Source organism: Lathyrus oleraceus, chromosome 6 (genome assembly GCF_024323335.1).
Source record: "Lathyrus oleraceus cultivar Zhongwan6 chromosome 6, CAAS_Psat_ZW6_1.0, whole genome shotgun sequence".
Lineage (NCBI taxonomy): Eukaryota > Viridiplantae > Streptophyta > Magnoliopsida > Fabales > Fabaceae > Lathyrus > Lathyrus oleraceus.
The window spans coordinates 478,148,351-478,169,112 of NC_066584.1; the positions used below are offsets into that span (position 1 = coordinate 478,148,351).

At 33.8% G+C, this 20,762-nt stretch overlaps 1 protein-coding gene across 1 annotated transcript; it reads right to left on the reverse strand.

The window, feature by feature from the left end:
• Positions 1-5,153: 5,153 nt before the first annotated feature.
• Positions 5,154-9,669, reverse strand: LOC127098413 (amino-acid permease BAT1 homolog). Its single transcript, XM_051037005.1, has 8 exons — positions 9,342-9,669; positions 8,980-9,240; positions 7,035-7,053; positions 6,682-6,901; positions 6,426-6,607; positions 6,020-6,309; positions 5,800-5,929; positions 5,154-5,592 (listed from the first exon to the last, which is right to left on the reverse strand). Exons 1-8 carry the CDS (start codon positions 9,413-9,415, stop codon positions 5,245-5,247), a joined length of 1,524 nt encoding a protein of 507 aa, XP_050892962.1. The 5' UTR covers positions 9,416-9,669; the 3' UTR covers positions 5,154-5,244.
• Between the last annotated feature and the right edge of the window lie 11,093 nt (positions 9,670-20,762).

A 20,762-nucleotide genomic window follows, 5' to 3' on the forward strand; every position in this document is an offset into this window, starting at 1 on the left:
TGAGATATCATCGGGAGGACATGACTCCCATGGCTCAGCTGATCCTACTCTTGGTTTTGACCAACATCCAACCCAAATCACACACCTCTACTGTGCCGATCCCAGTGGCACATTTAGTCCATTCCATCCTCACAAATGTCGAGATAGATGTCGCGAGGATAATCGCCAATGAGCTGAAGACCGTGGTTGAGAGCGGGCTTAAGTCAGGGGCACGTGTTAATTGTCCCTTGGCCTTCCCGTGTTTGATTATGAGCTTATATGTTCAGGCTAGGGTGAGACTTCCGTCTCGTGGGCAGGTTCGAATCCCGGCACCTATAGATGATAGGTATGTGGCTAAGTATTGTAGAGCTAAGACTACTGCTGGCAGTGCAGCCTCAGGAAGTACTCGGGCTGCTGATGGTCCTAGTGCTTCTTCTCCCGGTGTTGATCCGTACCTGCGGGCTGTTTGTGACTTCAGTTTTGAGTGGATGGCAGCATCCCAACGAGCTATGATTGATATGCACAACAGTATGCAGAGGTTGGAGCTGCAAGGTAATGACCCCTCCGGTGCTCGAGCATTGTTAGCGCGTGAGCAGTTTATGCTTAACGCTAATTGGCCTGTGGACAGGCCAGTCTATGGTGAGGGGGTGGACGCTGAAGCTGAGAATGATGATGATGATGTTGATGATGAGGCTACCGGTTCTGAGGCCGGTAGCGAGGAGGAGTCCTGAGCCCTTTGTGGGTTAAGTTTTTGTTTTTGTACTTTTTCAGTTTTTATGTCATTTTTATTTGTATTTTTGAATTTTGTATTTTGACCATGGGTTGTACTATTGGGGTGTTTTGTCCCCCACGAACAAATTTTTATTTTTCAATTAATGTTATTTAATTATGTTTTTAATTTTGTGTGTTTAATAAATTTTTGGTTGAATGAGTGGCAAACCCTTCTAGATTGGTTGCTCCTCAAGAAGTACCCAATGAAGGTGCATCCGAGCTTGGATGGCAATGATAAGAATAACAAGTGAATGAAGCTAAGGTACATGGTTACCGTCGGCTAGAATTTTAGAATGCATTAGGAACTTTACTCTTTTTGGTAAATTGAATATTGTCTTTGTGCAACATAATTGAATGAATGTTTCATCTAGAACTTAAAACCACAAATTGTGAGGAAACCTCCATTGTTCACTTAAATGCTGGATTCTAATAAGCTTTGTTGATTCATGTGATTCATTATTTGTCTTTTATTATTGTGAAATTGTGGAAGCAATTAGAAATGATCAAGGCACTTGTTTTCTTTTGAGCACAACTACATCCATAAACAACTTACCTGTGAGCAGAGAGAGTATTTGTTAACCCCTTTGAGCCTAAACAGTTGAATCTCAGCTTGAAATAAAGCGAGATCTCAAAAATCTTTTTTTTACAACCCGGAATATCTTGATTATTGTTCTTTTGCCGTAAAAAGTTAAGAGCATTCACTTAGGGTGTGGAAGAAATAAGTTGGGGAGAACGAAAAAGAATTGGTAAGTACCACAACTCTTGAAAAAGAAAAGAAAAACCGAGCAAGCATAGAAAAATATATGTATAGAAAATATAGAAAAGAAACATCTGTTTGTATATATGATGTGAAAGAAAAGAACAAAAATAAAAGAATGAAAAAATGCTTGCTCGGAAGAAAAATAGTGAAAAATAAAAAGTGAGTTGTGGAATATGTGTTGTGAAGGTTACAAATAAGAAACAAATGAAACAAGTCGAGTAGTGTGAATAATACTGTGAATGTCTCTTTTGCATCGACACTTTCGTTTCAATGGCCTTAGAAATGACCCTTGTTTGTTAACCTAACCAAGCTTCAACCGAAAAGCCCTTAGTGATCTTTTTGCTTCCACAGTAGCATTTTTAATTGATTAGACATTGTATGAATCTGTTTGATTTCTTCATTATTTGTTAGAGAGTGAGATTAGTCCCGCGGTTGCAAACGCGCAAAATCTTCATTCCTTATTCGAAGAGGAGAGATAGGATGATTCATTCAGAATAGTATTGTTGTAGATAGATAAATATTTTGCATTGCTATTTAAGTTTAAGTTCCTAGGTATTATTTTATTCGAACCGTTGGGAACTTGTATATGCGAATTTCGCTTGTGTTTGAGCCGTTTATCCAACTTCGGAGAAACCGTTTCTTAAAGCAAATCCTCTTGTCCTTCAAGAGGCATACTTTGCTTGAGGACAAGCAAGAATCTAGTTGGGGAGAGTTGTTAGATGCCCAAAAGTGCTTATTTGAGCTATCATATGTGAGCATCTTTCACTCTTTTTCCTTGCTAAAATTGTCAAAATCACATTTGTTTTACATGGAATGCGTTACATTGATAAACAAGCTTGGTGCCTTTGATGTGTGTGTTATTGTGCAGGAAAGGCATGAATTAATTGATAATAAAGACACAAGAGAATTGGCAAAGGAACCAAAGAAAAGGAGCATTTCATCTGCCTGCTCGCTAGGCGAGGCTGTGGCGAAGAATGGGTTCGCTAGGCGAGCTCCTGGCGAACAGCTCCAGTAAATTAGCAAATTAATTCGCTAGGCGAGCTCTAGGCGAAGTTGCAGCGAATTCATTCTGTTTTGGTGAAAAGTGCAGCCAACACTCACTCGCTAGGCGAGGCTCTAGCGAGTCCCCAGCGAGCATTCCAGTAGCAAAACTTCTCAACCTCGCTGGGGCGAGCTTGAAGCGTTTCCTTCGCTAGGCGAAGGTATGTTCGCTGGGCGAACATGACAGTTCACCAACGCCCTGTTTTCTCTGGGCGCAGGGGCCTTTTGTGCTCATATTTGTCCTTCGCTAGGCGAGCCATCCTGCTCGCCTAGCGAACATGACAGTTCTGCACTTGTCTATAAGTAGCAGGTGCCACTTTTGGGCACCATACCTCATTTTTACCAACTTTTCCATTTTTTGTACTTTCTTCTAGATATTTTACAGCATTGTTTTGTGGGAGTTTTGATGCCCTAATTTCATTTCTCTTCATCTAGCAACCATCTTCCACAAAAAGAAGGTGGATTCCCATCCAACCTCGATTATTCGACTTGGATGTTGATCAACCCTCTTTCCTTACTTGCCGACCAAGCTACCATGAAAATGAGTAGCTAAGTCTTCCATTTGTCAAGGTTAGATGTAGGTGATTGCTAGCTTTGTGTGTAAATGTAAGGATCCTCATATGTAAACTCTTTAACGGTAAATATATGATGAAAACTTTGTTTCTATTTAAAACTCTTTGTGTTGGTATTTGATCGAGAGATGTTTACCGATTCTTGACCTAGGTTTTCATCCAAACTTGTTTGTTAGCTAGAGATAGTAACGAATGATTTTGTTCACCATAAGGTTGAACCAAAAAGTTGTCATTTTGATAGATTGTGTTCGAGAGAAACAATGGATCAAAATGGCAAAACTCACAATGGGTGTTCGAGAGAAACGCATTGAGAGGACCTTGTGAAATGATTTATCATCTAAAGGAGTTTATAAGATTGTTGACCGAGCAAATACATGCAAAGCAAATGTAATCATTGAAACCTAACTTTGACAATATTTCTCATATTTAATCAAAACATAACTTTTACCGCAATTAATTACTTTGTATGCAAGATAACTTGATTAAAACCAAAACCCTAGTGTTACATTAAGTTAAGATTAATTCAACCATTGAACGGCAGTGATATCTTACAATCTCTGTGGATACGATAACAAAAATCCGACACGAAATATTATTTCAACAGTCTACCACTCTATCGGTAGCTCTGCCTGCAATAGTGTCGTCTCTGCCTCTATATTTCACTACAAAAGAAGGAAAAAATTTAAATAAAATTGCAACTATCGAAAATTACAGAAGTAAAAAAACAAATTTTGTATACATACCGGAAATTTCAAAAATTCTGGTAAAAACCCAAAAATGTTTATAACTATCGAAAATTATGAAATTCCCGACATACCAAATGGGATTTTGTATCGAAAATTTTGAAATTTCTGATAAAATTGAAAGCCTTAATACCGAAAATTTTAGAATTTCCGATACAAAATCCCCAAATTTTTTATTTTTACGGTATAAAAACATACTGTTTTCGAAATTTCCGGTAGTTGTTTCGAAAATTCCGATATCGCCCCAGAATTTTTAAGAATCGGTTTAAATTCTGTAAATTTGAAAAATGAGTGAAATGATTTTGCAAGGATAATGTTGTCTTTTCATACGCATTAGGGGGTGCCAAGTTTAAATGGATGGTGACATGGAGAAATCTTCTTCTTGCCTTTTCATCACATTTTATTGGTTTAAATAGTCTTCTGGTCCCCGTAAGTTAGCGAGTTTTTGATTTTGCTCCCCATAATTTTATTTTATTTTGGTCTGAGTCTTTATATCTCACTTTTGTGTTAGTTTTAGTCCCTAAAAGCAAAATTCGCAGGAAAACTACAAATTTTAACTTTAGGGACTAAAACCAACCCAAAAAATGAGATATATGAATTCAGACAAAAAAAAATTACAGAGACCAAAATCAAAAACTCACTAACTTACGGAACCAAAAATACATTTAAACTTGCAAGAAATCTCTTCATTGACAACAACCTTCACTTTTGACAACAACCTTCACTTTTGAGCAATAATTCAAAATTGTTTTGGAATCCTTCATCTTTATAGCTTCAAAATCTCCCCTTAGTGATTGAAGTCTTATCTTCTTCACTTTGTTAATTCTCCAAAGCACCCTTTGAATTAATAGCACTAAAACATTGAATTATTCAAACGTTAATCAATGAGGGAAAGAGCTTGCTGATCCTTCTTTCTTGTCTTTTCTAAAACCTCTTTCTCAATTTGGGACAACCTCTCCTCATCTTCATCTTGTAACTTGTTAAAAACTTGTCCATTTGACACTTCAAAAATGCAATATTTCCATAATTGAAAATAATGCAAAAAGAAAGAATAGGATAAAAATGAAGATGAAAAAAATATACTAATCAACTTAAAAACTACACCAGTTTGATCCTATATTTATATAGGTAAAGTCATTACTAAAATCCATAAAAATAACCACATATTTGAACTAACAATAAACTATAACTAATCACATAATAAACAGAATTAGTTAAAGATGTTAACATGACACATCATAACATTTCTCCTGAATCTCCTATATACCTTGAGAACCAAGCAAAACATTCATTGTCAAAGTGACTTGTAATAAAAAAAGAAGAAAGTAAGTTCCGAACAACGGTTATAATTCAATAGATTAAATATTTACACACTAGTTCACTTTGGTATATTGGTTATAGGGCCTTTAAACCAATGCCTACCACTGAATAACCAATAAGCAAGTACAATAATGAGCAAACATCCAACAGCAACAGGTGTGTAGTTAAGTGTTTCAATGGTTATTGGATATGAAACAGGTAATGAGAATAGTATAGAGATTGTTGCCACCCAAATAACTGAAATCCAACCAACAACGATTCCGTATCGACCCAAGTTGAAAGGCCCTGCAACAAACCGCTTCTGCGCCAAGGTCACTCTGAGGAAGATAGGTACTGCATATGCAATGTAGAGGCCAATCACTGCTATGGACACCATGGCCTCAAATGCCACTATACTTCCAAGAGACTGCATGTAATAATAGAGTTTGAATTGAGTTATATGAACTATCGCTAGTATAAATTGGTTTGAGCTAAAATTAATTGAACAAATCATAATTAGTTTTTTTTGCTGTTACCAAATAACGTAAGAATCATAGTTTTACATTTTGCAGCATATCAGAGATCACTTAAATTTGGAGCATACTAAAAATGAAATCTGGTAACAAATACATACCGGTAGTGCCATGCACAAAGATATTAAAACGGAAAGCCAAACTGCATTTATAGGGACCTCCTGCTTGTTAACTTTATGCCACAAAGACGACAATGGCATGGCCCCGTCTCTTGAGAAAGCATAAGCCATTCTGTACAAATTGTAACCATAATAATAAGTAACTACACAAATTTAATCCCTCTTCTCTTATGGAAAACTCACTAAGATCTGGCCTTTTTACCTTGAATTGGCTGTAACTGAACTCATACCACAGAAAAATATAGCAACAGCAACAACTCCCAAGCAAATAATGCCACCAACTCCGTGGCCGAATCTTCTCTTAAAAGCAAGATAAAATATTTCAGCAATGGCATATCCACCAGCCTCGTTATTTTCATCCAAAAGGTATGGAATATTAGTAACGGCAAAGGTAATTCCTAGTATGTAACCCCATCCAGCAATAACAGATATCCCAACAGCACTGATAATTCCTTTTGGCCCGTTTATATCAGCATCCTTTGTTTCCTCTGTCTGAAAATACAGAGGAAATTTTAGTCTAAATCATTTAGTAAAACTTCAATCCTTCAAAAGGACATTTCTAAATGTTTTTCAAGACAACAAAGTCTAAGGAAAAATCGATATTATACCATATGAGCTGATGCATCATATCCTGTTAGCGTGTACTGACTCATTAGAAGTCCCAAGAGAAATATATAGGGTTTACTATTGATTCCTGCCCCGTTGTCGCTATTGAAATTAGTGAAAACAAATTTGGCACTAGCTCGTTCCGGTGCAACAGATGGAATGACAATCATAAGCACAAAAACACCTATAAATGTGTCCATAGGGTTAGAGTACTGAATTTACATTAGAAAGCTTAAAAAGGAAGTTTCTTCTTTGTACCTAAAACATTCCAGAAAGCAGCCAACTGCCCTAAGAACGATAACCATGAGATTGGAAGGCTGTTTATTATACCATGTAGGACCAAAATTCCAAAATGGAAAGCAATAGTTACATATTTAGATCCTTCGTAACCACCACCATTTTTGCCACCAGTACTAAGAAGAACGATAACCTGAATAAGCTGTGCAAGTGAAAAATCTACACTTGTCGTCACTGCCCACTGCAAATGAAAAGAAATTAAAAGTTAAGAGAGTGAATTGAGTTATCAGAAACCTTCATCCCACACTAGTTTGACCTTGCAGTGAAAACTGAAGGATGCTGATACTCTAGAATATTTATCTGCATAAGAATACCTGACCAACAATATTGAACCTGCAAGAAAATAGGAGAAACCATTCAACACAAATCAGAAAAGTTTCTGCAGGAAATCAAATCTAGCAGTGTATCTTGTTATTAGTCTTGACACCTAATTAACCTATAAAGCTTCATTTTTATAGTCATTAAGGAAGCTACAAAATTAAATATGTGTAGCTCAATAGTACATATGAATAATCTTTTTTTTTCTTTCAACTATAAGTAATAAAATTCAAGGCAAAACTACACTATACATCATTTAACAGAAGTTAAAGTTTCAAACATATTCTTTAGCTTTATTTTGTCCCAAATTAGTCTTTTATCTTTAAAATTATTGAGACTATTGAACTTTCTTCCATTCTTAGTGCACGTCTAGTATAAATTTGTATACATGATCATTGAATGATATATTAAAAAGAATGGTTCAGTACTTGGCATTACAATTAGACCCTCGCTGTCAACAAAGAAGCCACAATTTTAGATGAAAACTATAAAATTCATGTTAATTTTAATGGATTAGATATCATAAGTTCATAACAGTCATTAAGATGTAGTTTAGAAGTGTTAATTTGGGTGATTAAAGATGTAAATTACATTTTTGAATGGTCACAGGTAAGATATTTGGTAACAGTAACATACATAGATAAAAAAAATGAAGTTTGTTCCAACATTGATGTTTTTAATACCCATGTTTTTGAATTTCCCAAGACATGCATTTTCATTTACATTGAGCATTTCAAGAGTGATAAGACCATGAAAGATACAAGTAATATTATTGTTTTGATCTGTACAAGATGGTCCACCAAGGGGTGAGTTTGTTGGAAAATTAACAACTTCAGTACAAAATTGGGGAAAGATCCATATAAAAAAGTTACATATGAATATTAACAACCAAATACAACTAAGTAACTGAAACAGTATTCAGTAAATAACAAGTACTGACAACTAAGAGACTAAGTAACAAAAACTAATTCTCATAATACTATGCAAATTGCATTGATATTTGGGAGATCTAATGCAAACCCAATAGTTATTTTTCCTCCTTAATATATAGGTGGCTTCCGAAGCGGGAAAATGTCTCATAGTATTATTTATGGTAGAGGATCCATGCTTGAAAACAGTTCCAACCTCTAACAAAAGTTATTACTCCTATTGATCTTGGTAAGTAGAAGCTCATGGTATTACTCGTCCTTACGATTGAGACAATGACACAACCAGTATCAAAATTCAAAACCAACTCAGCAAAATATAAGAAAACCGAATATAAATATCTCAAAAACCAACTTACATAAACACCACTCAGATTTAAGCCATAAGAAAATGATGGACCACAACCTCTACTTAAAGGTTTTGTTAAAATTTTGAGCGATTTTCAAGCATTAATCCAAGGTAGACCACATATGACATTTTTCCACCATAGAAATTGCCCTTATAATTAGGTAAGTTCTACATTGGACCACCCGTATATCAGTAGTTAAAACTATCATAAATCTTCATAAATAATAGGTCATGACCCTCCTCGTCATTATACAGATCAGCGTTTCAATTGCCAATTTCGCATCTCAGCGCACTTCTTAATGTGATGTAAGAAGCTCAAAACCTTAGCTTATGCTTTAAAGTGATTTTTCGATGTGATTTGGTACAACAAGACTCAATACCAAACACATAGAAAGTATCTATTAGTAAGTAATATCTCAATGATAAAAATAAAAATGATCATTAAATCCTAATTCAAAGAGACAAAATTGTAATTTTCAAGATTTTTTGAAGTACTGGTCCATAGTGGACCACTTTGTTCCGTGTTAGAATTTGTCCAGATATACTAAAATTCAAACATGCCTAAGAATTTAAAGAGGCTTAAATGTTAAAAACAAAATGAGTTAGGTAGTAACAGTCACAAAAACAACAACGACACTAGAAAAGTAGTATATAGTACTAACTTACCAGCCAGTAAGCCAGGAAGCAAAAGGTGCCCAATTGGGACCAGCAAGTTTAGCACTCCAATAGTAAAGTCCACCAGAAGTTGGATAAGAAGAACAAATTTCCGCCATTGACAAAGCAACAAGCATGGTGAAAGCCGAAGCTATAAGCCATCCATAAACAAGCGAAACAGGACCTCCGTAATTCAAACCAGTATTGTAAAGTGTGGTTACTCCAGTTAACACTGATATGATCGAAAACGAAAACGCGAAATTCGAAAGAACCCTGAAAAATGGAAACAATGAAAAAAAATGAGTATAGAGAAAAGATAGTAATAAAAAGAGTGAAATAAAAATGAAAATGAGTTTATTATTTATTATTATTACGATAGGTCGCGTTTGAGTTCTTGTTTGTAACCGAGTTCGTTAAGACGAGCATGGCCAGAATCAAATGAGTTCATTGGTTTGAAGAAATGAGAGAGAATAGATAGAAAATAAAAAGGGATGAAATGAGGGGAGAGAAAGAATGGGATGCGTTATGGAAATGAGTGAGATGTTGATTTCGATTTGTTTGGTAAATTAGTAGTATATAAAAGAGATTTGTCGTCGTTTACTGCAGTCATGACGGTGTATTTTCCCTCCTTCGCGGGACTCTCTTCTCATTGCTCTGTTCTCATTATTACATTATTTTTTTTTTTTTCTTTTCATAATGGGGTGGTCAACTCCTTCTTCACTTCATACTCTTTCTTTTATTCGATACTTCCTCCGTCCTAATATAAGCAACCTAAAGGAGAATTCTTAGCTAGACACGAATATAAGAAATACTTTTACACATAATTAATTATAATTTTTTATTAATTAAAAAATAAAAATATTTTTTTCTTTTTTTCATAATTACAATCACCCTATAAATTCAATTAAAAAATAAATTAAATTTAATAAATTTAAAATATTTTATCTTTATATTGAATGTTTCTAAGAATATGAATTTATATATGTTTTTATGCAAGTATTTCTCTCTAATTATTCATTTTACACAAGTTAAAAATATATATAAATAATATTAATTAAAATGTTGAATTAGAAAAGTAATCAATATAACATTAAAAATTAAAAATTATTTCTCGTTTTAATACAATTTTATTTTATAAACGTCACTCATTATAAAATAAAGAAAATACTATATAATGACATTAAAAATAGATGCACTAAAATAATTTATAATTAACTTAAAAATATTAAGATAATTCGGCAGAATACATAATTATCTATAAAAAAATAATTTATAAAAATATGTATTATTTTTATATAGGTATGTTTATAATTAATTTATAATTAATGATATAACTATTAGTTATTAATTTAATAAATGCCCTTTTATAAAATAAAATCATTCAATGCATGTTAAAATTAGAATAAAATTTTATATTAACGGACAACAATATCAAAAAGAAAAAGGAAAAAAAAAAAGAAAGAAAGCGATTCTTAAAATTATAAATTCAGTATATTAAATATTCTTTTTGTTGCTGAACATAAACGCATACTATTTGAAAAAAAAAATATTCTTACATATAAGTTCATTCATGATATTTAGACTCAAGTCATAATTTTGAATTTATATTTTGTAAGTTCACGTAATAATTTAGACTTTTTGATAACGATTTTTTATCACAAGTTTATAATTTATTTTATTAGTTTATAAGTTATTTTTTTAGATGTTATTTCAGATAGCATTTTAGCTTATAATTTATAGCTAATCATCTTTTCTTTTATTTAAATCCTTATTATTTTAATAAAAATGATCTTTTATCATTTATAATATATTTTAAAATAAAATAAATATATACTAAATATTTTTTATATTATTTTACATTTTAAGTTAGTTGAATAATTAATTTTATCAAACACTTCAATTAACTTATCAGCTATCATTCATCAACCATCTGCTATAAATTATAAACTATCAATCACACGTCATATGCCATAAACTATAAACTAGTTTATTTGTCAATCATTATTTTTATCAAACAGAACCTTATTATATATTTTTTAAATGAATTTTTAATTAATATTATTGAATATATTTAAATATTGAGAAGTTCATATTAACATATACAAATTCATTATATTTTTTCTTGTTAAAGTGAGTTCAATTGATAATGAATACTTTAATAAGTATGTCATTAACTCCTTTAAATTTAAATATAGAAGTATTAAAAAACACAATAATTTAAAAAAAGTTAGTTGTGTTATAAAATTTGTTGACTATTAGTATTGTTTCACAAGTTTATTATTCTCTCTATTTATAATAAGTTTAATTTGAGTTATGTGTCATTTTTGAGAAAATGGTTAGATTTGTTGATTTAATAATAAAATTAATATTATTTTTTAAAATTTATTAATTATAGTTATTGAAATTGTTGAATAGAGTAAAAGTTAATAAATAAAAGTATAATCATGGGAAAAATAAATATTGTATTATTATTATAAAAAGACATTTACTTTGAGATAAAGAAAAAGTGAAAATGAGACAGAAACAAATGGAGTATTAAGTTGGTTTAGGCCGATGCAGATAAAGACTCAACAAAGAGAAAATTTTGAATAGTGAAAGGCTTAAATACTCTAAGAAATAGGTGATCAATGTAAGAATGACATTAGTCCTACGATACATATGTCTACATAAAGAAGGTTTTAGAAACTTAAACCGTAAAACTCTATTATAAATGTCTAACAAAGGTTTCATACTCAAGCACACATTTTTCTAACACTAAATACTTATCACTTTTGAGTATCGGTGATTTGGACGTCAGAGTGCTTGCAACAACCCCCATCCTCATCAGTGTCAGATAAGAGCGTCAAAGTACCTTAAAGGCACTAGAGTTCACCATGAGATGTAGATTCACCACCTCTTTTTGTGAAGCTCATTAGTCGTCACAAGATCATTGACGCTAACTATGGAAAATGTTCAATGGCATACTTAATAACCACATACAGATTTTGATAAAGATTGTGATGGTTGGTTTTGACATCTAACGTGTACTAGTGAACCAAATGGGCTCATATGACGTCATGCACGTGGAAATGTATAACATGATGGGCCTATACGGAGTCCTACAACCTTATTAAGGAGGAATCCTCTGTGTTTTGGCGAAACATACATAAAACCATTGGGAGATATTATAGTGAAGTTCTTGGTGATTGGATACAAAACTGTTTATAATGACATTGTGTAGAGGCTAGCAACAGCAGGAAAATACCCAGTACTCAAAGATACACCTAAAAGTGAAATTTCATTCCAATGCCAACAAGTTCGTCATGATTCAAACGAATTTGAAGGCGTTACACAGTTGTTTTTTTAGCGCTTTTAGCGAAGCACCAACCATTTCAGGAGATCCCGAACACAAAAGCATTCAATGGATCGTTGGACCTAGATGCTAGGATAGAAAGACAACCCCCTAGGATAAAATGAACATATGTTTTAACCTTATCAAAGGTTTAAAGAGAGGCATTGTCTACCTCATAACGAGGAAAAAAGGCAAAAGCCCAAAACACCACCATGATAGTACAATTAGCTACCATCAAGATGAATGGTCTCGTTAAGTGTTACATATCTTCCCAAGTCTTTAAAGTGAGGAATAAGGTCGGGTGTGGGCACCCTTGGTTAGAAATGCCCTCGCAAGCAAAGAAACACAAATGCATAAAATGTCAAATAAGAAGGAAAGTCATAACGGCATATGCAAAAACTACTAGGACAATATCCATAATATTATGTTTAAATTACAATGAGAGGAACGAGAACAGATTTTAAGGCTCTGGAAACATATTAGCATAACGAAAGATCAAGAGAAGGAGCCCGCAAACAATTTTCCCATGTATCATTAACTTATCAAGGTCAACATCTTTATTGTTTAGAGAAACCCCATAGTTGAGGAAGACAACCTCCTCCAAAGTGTTTTTAAATGAATTTCTAGTCTTTCCTAAAAGGTCATCAACTACCTTAATCTTTTCCCTTTAAAGGGTATTTTCTTGTTGCAAATGATATTTTCCCGTTGCAAAAGGTCTTCCTAGTCCGTCCTGAGAGATCATATTTTCTTCCCATGCCTTCTTCAATATCTTCTACAATGATTCTTTCTTTTGGGATATCGTGCTTGCATATTCCTAAGAATTTCTCAGTTTTTTGGAAAGCAAGTTTGCCTTAGTTACGGACTCCGTCAACATTGTCTTCTCCTTCTTGAAATTTCCCCTTGTTGCATCTCGCTCCTTTTTTACCAATAGTGTTGAATCATTATTGTCCTTTAAACCTCGCTCCAAGAAACCAACTTTCGATCACAAATTCTCTTCTTTAGTTATAAATTATTGATTCCTTGTAAACATTGATTTGGTATGAGTCATCAATTTTGTCATATTAGGCATACAGTTAGCAAGGCCTTCTAACGGCCTAGTGGCCCCAACTCTACGGATGAGCATCAGTCAACATAAAAAATCATAGGAAAAAGCTCCTCTATAGACTAAGGAAAGATATGTGACAAACATGCATCCACTTCCCATCATTGGACGACTCACAGCGCACCTAGAACAGGGGGTTCTTCCTTTTAAGGGGAGCACTTCAAGTTGGAGAAGGAGGCAACACATGAGAAATAAGAACTATAGTGGATTCATCAAAATAAATGGCGATTGTTTCACTCAGGGACGTGTCCCTTTTAGAAACCACTACATCAAGCCTCGTCAAAACCTTTAGATGGAAACCTGAAAATGAAAAAAAAATACATCAAATGGGTGAAGTTCAAACATTCCTCGATATCTCAGACCTACTTGTAATAGAATTACATCATCAAATTCATAATGGTAGTTACATTTTCTAGACAATAGTTATGAAACATTTATGCATATGCCATTATCTTATCGATCAAAAACCATGCGGGGCAAGAAAAAAAGGGCGAGAAAGCAAATAGAATTACACCACCCTCTAACAAAAAGAAAATATTGAATACAAAAAGTCAATAAATGATAAAATAGACATGAAAAATAGTTTTCCTTGAAAATTCAGCAACATGAAGTCTGACATGTGCGTAGGATGACAACTCGGAACACAGGCCAAACTTCGGCTATATCGGACCAGGCTTAAGAGACTATTGTTCTAATATGAGTCTGTGCATATGTTACAAAGGCCCACAAAGAGAACAACCCGGAGAGTGAAAATCCCAAATGTTCTATGAAGTAACATGGACTATCAAACCAATGCAACGAGGGATCTCATGGCATTTGTCCTACGAGACAGGTGTTTGCATAGAGAAGGTTGTAGAAACCTAAACCATAAAACCCTATTATAAACCTAAACCATAGAACCCTACAATCCTAACATGAACATGTGGTCGTATAGGTACATATCCTCGGCGATGAACTCAAATCCAACTGATCTGTACCAAGCCATATAATTACGACTTGATTTTTCTTCACTTGGCATCACAACGTCAGTTAAGACATGGTCTTGGCGGTGCTTCCATTTGCGACACTTGGGTCTAGAGGCTTTGCCATGGGTTAAAGTTCCATTGTTCGTTAACTTTGCATAGATTTCATTCTCATAGGTTTGCCGGGGGATCTGGGATATGTTGAATCATATCGAACCGCAATTTAACACGATCACTATTGTGTATCTCCACAGTGGTGAATCTTATGATTGATGTGCATGCAGTCCAAACGACTGCGTCTTGTTCGTTGATTTCATGGTCATGATCCAACTTTAGATATGGACGCCAAATGAAATGAAATGTGAACATATGTTAGATTATAAATTTGGTAGAAGAAATTAACAAATTATTACGAAATAATTAGGTTAATGGCCATACGTCTATCGGTCGAAGGTGATCCAAGAGATTGTGATACTAGGTAATACAATGTCTAAGACATCTATTATAACTCATACCATGTGCCGACCATCTGCACCATAAAAGTAAAAATATTATTTAGAGAAAATAATTGGTAAAGTAAGTAAATATAGTCCATTTTTAAGAACTTACTTTTGTGCATACGTGAATGTGAATGGGTTGTCGTTGATGGGCGCTAGGGACGATAGTCTGGACCAACCTCATGCTTGGAGCAAAACAGTACATCCAGAAAATGTCGATGTGTCTTTGTGTGAATTTTTACACAAAGAGCTATAAAGATAAGCCAAACAAGCGGATCCCCAACTGTAACATACCAGTAGAGTAGTGGATAAGGGCATTTGACGGAGGTTGTCGATTGGGCCACATGACAACAAACCTTGTGGAATGCATGAACGACGTATTCAAAGGTATTAGAAATCTACCAATAATCGTTTTGGTCAGAACAACCTATTATAGGTTGGCTTCTACCTTCGCAACCAGAGATGAAAGATGGAGTGTAGTGTTAATATTGGGTCAAATATTCAGTAAATGTTGTATGAAAGTGATGAAAGAGGAAAGTATCAAAACTAGCACACGCGCGGTTACAGTCTTTGACCGTCATAGGCAAAATTTTAGTGTACATGAAACAATGGACCACAATAAGGGGATGCCAAATTTATCCTATGTTGTCAAACTAAACAGAAGTTGGTGCGATTGTGGAAAGTTCCAGGCATTCCGTATTCCTTTCTCCCATGTCATTGTGGCATATGCACATACTCGTCAGGACGTTTACAACCATCTATATGATGTTTACAAGGTCATTACCGTCGTGAATGTGTATAACAAAAGCTTCTCAGTGCTACCAATGGAGGATTACCGGCCTCCATATGAAGGTGACATAGTTTGGCACAACGATGAGATGCAAAGAAAGAAAAAAGGACGACCAAACAACACACATATTAGAATAGAAATGGATACGACTGATAAAATGATAAGACTATGTATATATCGTCAACCATGACACAATAAGAACAATTGTCCCAATCTAGGAGCAACATTTGCATCATAAAATAGTATTTTCTTTTAATTTTTGTAACCTTCGATTTTTATATATCATTATCTTTTTGTTACAACAAGGTTAACAACAAACATCACTACAACATAAGCAAACTTAAAATAGAACATTTCTAACTGATCACAACAATCAAACTGATGTCATCTCGTCCAAACATCATTTTCCTAACATCCTTATCAGTTTTGACTCGCACCCAACCAAATATACTATCGAGTCTCTCAATATTTCTAATTTTTTTTCCTTCTGATATTTTTCCATCTAACCAACGAACCAGTTCCCTCTTCAGTTGATCGAAATTACAAATGTTCCAGAAGAGCATCAACATCAGAGGTTTGTCTCTCGAATAAATCAATTTTCCATAGCGGCGACGAACACCAAACATGTTTGCAATATGACGAAATGAGATGTGAAAAAATGATTCACACACCACATTTATTTATAACAAAAAAAAATGCACATTACACTGAGGCGGCAGACCAATTGGCGACTCCTCTTCCAAATAACACATGGGCGCCAACAATTCAATTGGCGCCTCCACTTAATGTTTAAGGGTAGGCGTCAATTGGTCTGACGCCTATTTCCTACATTTTTTAAAATTGGGGTAGTTTGAGAATTATTTTAAAAATTGGATTATTTTTGAATTTTTTTAAAAAAGTTGGATATTTGAGTAAAAAATCAAAATTAATATTTATTATGGATTACTAAAAAAATTATAACACAATTAAAATATATTGATAAAAAATAGTTAATATAATTAAAAAACTTTAAAAATAAGAAGAAAAAAAACTCATATACAAATAGAATGCAATAAGTGCTCTCAAAATGAGGCTGTACACAATACAAGTGGCAACTTGATTATTAGTGATTTTTTTTGGAGTTTTCCTAATAACAGCAAATACTATTTATTTACTCTCGTCCGATAAAAAGCAAACAGTACTATTTATTAGTTTTGATTCTCAGAATCAAGTAAAGAAGTTAAAATATAAAAGATTTTTGATTCATATCCGCACAAAAAAAGATCATTGGTATTTCTCTCTATGGCAAAAACGTAGAGATAGTAATTTCAGTCACATGGATATCCAATATAGACAAAACAAAATGCAGTGTTATACAATATAATATGAAAATTTATTTTAAATATATTTTTAAATATTTAAAATAATTGATTTATCAATAAAAGTATTTAGGGCGCAACCGTTTGCCCGTCATTTCCATATAAATAATATTTTTTAAAATAAATATGATCATTTTTAAAAATATTATTTACAGAATTTTAAATCTATGCTTTATAACACAGTAGGTCACTGCGACCGCACGTTTAAAGTTTTTCACTATAATTTTGAGAAGATGAGATGCATAGTTTATATCTTATGTTTAAAGTTTTTTTTACATACATTAATGTTAAATATAATTCATTTCAAGTTTGTTTAATTTGTATTTGTATTTGAATTTTACTTTATATTTCATTTTAATTTGAGTTGAATTTGGGTGAATGTATATAATTTCAAAGTAAGATGAATTGGTAACATAATTTTCGAGAGTTATTTTGAAAGTTAGTTACAATATTTCATTCTCTCTCTCTTTTTTCTCTATTCTTATTCATCTTCTTCAATTATTGTGCATCAATTGAGGTTTATTGTTGAACTCTAACCATTGGTATCATAGCCCCTGTTTGATTCACAGGGAAACATGAGTGCAGTGAGGTGTGTGATTGATTTTGTTCCTTAAATTCGCGTTGAATTGAAGTTCGAAATCGAAAAGAATCACAAATCTTGATTCTTAGGGTTTGAGAAACACGAGTGTCGTTGAGAACTGAGTGATTTTCATAAGAACGAAGATGAACGGCGAAAACGGTAGCTTGAACACAAAACTTCAAGTATTCAACGGAAATAATTGAAATTGGTGGTCGATTCAAATGCGTGTGTTGTTTGAAGCTCAAGATTGTTCTTGATCTCATCAAAGACGGTTACACGTCGATTGCAGAAAATGCAACAAAAGTGCAAAGAAATGTGCAACATGAAACAAGGAAGAAAGATCAGAAGGCGTTGTTATATATCCATCAGTGTATGGATACAAATGTGTTTAAGAAAATTGTTGATTCGACGATGACGAAGGCGGGATACACTAGTGTGGTGTTATGGTGGTGACACATCAGTGAAGAAGGTCAAGTTGTAGTCCATGCACAAGTAATATGAGAATCTCAACATGAAGAATAATGAGAAGGTGTCTGATTACATCTTCAGAGTGATTGTGGCCACTAATGAGATGAAGTCTTGTGGAAAGATGCTCTTTAAACAACTAATAATTGAAAAGGTACTCATATCGCTTACTTCTCAATTTGATTACATTGTTGTAGCCATATGAAGAGAATTGAAGAAACTCAAAGTAGTTTAGATGCACAAGAGTTGCGTCTGATTGAAAGAAACTCTGAAAGGGAGTCAAAACAGACTCTGAAAGATCATACTCTGGAAGCTTTTTCTGGCAAGAAGAACCAGAAGCAAGCATGGCTAAAGAAATGGAAAAAGTATGGTGGTGGTGTTCAGAAGTCACAAATCTCCAATTCTGAAGAGAATAAACATAAGAATGTTCAGAAGGGAAATGAGAAGTTTGATAAGAGAAAGGTTCAGTGCTACAACGACAATAAGTTTTGTCATTTTGTTGTTGATGACTGGTCAAACAACGTTAGCAAGGGTGAAGAAGCCAACATAGTCAGAGGAGATTATGATGATGCACATGTGATGTTAAAGGAATTTGATAATGTAGGTGGATCAATGGAAGACTGGTGGTATATGGACACTGGCTGCTCAAATAAACAAACAAGAAAGAAGCAATGACTGGTTAATTTTGACTCTAGTAAAAGACCAAGATTATATGTGTTGATGATGAGTATATGAATGCTAAAGGAATGAGAAATGTCAAAGTGAAATTGAACAATGAATTTTCTTTTACTAATCAAGGATGTATGGTATGTTCTTGACATGAATAACAATCGATAAGTGTATGTCAGCTAATTGAAAAAGGTTTTTCAGTAACTATGAAGAACAATCTCTTGAAATTATATGACTCTAATCAGAAGTTGATTATGCAATCTGAACTAGGAAGAAACATGACATTCAAGGTGAATGTTACAATAACATACACTCAATTCCTTAGTGAAAGAAGTGTTGAAGCGGAAAGTGAGTTGTGGCACAAGAGATTGGGGCATCTGAAGTACAAAAGTTAAGGGAACCTGAGTTCAAAGAATCTGATACATGGAATTCCTAAGATTATGGCACCAGAGAAATCATATGATATATGCATGAAAGACAATCAACCAAGACTGTCATTCTCATAAAAAAATGTCTCCAAGAGCAACTCATGCTTTGGGATTCATATGTATGTGCTCCTTTTGAGGTACCTTCACTCGGAGAAAACAAGTACTTTGTGTAATTTATGGATGAGTTCACAAGAAGGACATGGGTAACACTCATAAAGTTAAAACATGAGGCGTTTGCTGAGTTTAAGAAGTTCAAAGTGAAGGCTGAAAAGCAAAATGGACAAAGGTTAAAGATCCCCATAACCGATGGTGGATGTGAGTTCTACTCAACAAAGTTCAAGAAGTTATGCGAGGAACATGGTATTGAGCATGAGGTGACTACTTCATACACTCCTTAATATAATGGTCTTGCTGAAAGGAGAAGTAGAATTCTATTTGACATGACAAGGAGCATGTTGAAGGAGAAGAATTTACCTAAGTAATTGTGGGGTGAAGCAATTTCCACATCAACATATGTTCTCAATAGATGTCCAACAAAGAAGTTAAAGGAAGTAGTTCCTATTTAGAAATGGATTGGAAGAAAGAAAAGTGTCATCCATTTCAAGGTGTTTGATTCAGTATGTTACAAACATAACCAGATGCTACTAGAAGGAAATTGGATGACTGAAGTAAAGTCATGTTGCTTATAGGTTACCACAGTACAAGTGTTTATAAGCTCTATTTCCCAATCACTAACAAAGTTGAAGTCAACAAAGATATCATGGTGAAAGAATAAAAAACATGGGACTGAAGCAAGTCTCAATTAACCTCTGGTGCAGTGTCAACACTAGAGTCTGATTCTGCCTATGAAGAAGATTCTTACTCATAAGGAGATTTTTCCTCTGAAGGTGATTTTGACTATGTAGGAAAATCTAAAACTGAAGATGACTTTGACTCTAAAAGTGATTTTGACCCTGAAGGTGACTTTAATTCTGAAGGTGAGTCTGACTTAGATGGTGGATCTGACTCTGAAAGTGGTCCAACTTCTGAAGGTGAGACTTCTAAAGGTTGAGCTTTTGAAGGTGGTCCTATTTCTAAAGGTGAAATTGCATGGTTTTAGAGGCCAGAGAGACTTAGACAACTACCAAGGATACTTGCAGACTTTGAGTTGATGTATGATACTGAAATTGACTCTAAAAGGGAAGCCATTCAAAATGCAAAGATGATGGACTCTGAACCTGTCAGCATCAATGAGGCTCTAAAAAATAAGGTGTGAGTGAATGCCATGAAGGAAGAGCTTGAGGATATTGAAAGAAATAAGACATGGGAATTGACTGTTCTACCTCATAACAAGAAAGCCATCAGTGTGAAATAGGTTTTCAAGAGAAAGTTGAAGCCAAATGGTTTAGTTGCCAATTATAAAGCAAGGATAGTAACTAGAGGATTCTTAAAAAGTATGATTTAGACTAATTTGAAGTGTTTGCACCTATATCTAGACATGAAACCATAAGGTTGGTTATTGTTATAGCTACAAATAGTAATTGTCATATGATACATTTAGATGTAAAGTCAGCTTTTCTGAATGGTTCATTGCAAGAAGAAGTTTATGTGTTACAACCTCCTGGATTTGTGAA

Coding starts and splice junctions, on each gene's coding strand:
- LOC127098413 (XM_051037005.1), bottom strand. CDS start 9,415: ATGAACTCATTTGATTCTGGCCATGCTCGTCTTAACGAACTCGGTTAC. Junction 6,608..6,681: donor TGCTTTCTGGAATGTTTTAG/GTACAAAGAAGA, acceptor ACACATTTATAG/GTGTTTTTGTGCTTATGATT. Junction 6,310..6,425: donor ATGATGCATCAGCTCATATG/GTATAATATCGA, acceptor CTGTATTTTCAG/ACAGAGGAAACAAAGGATGC.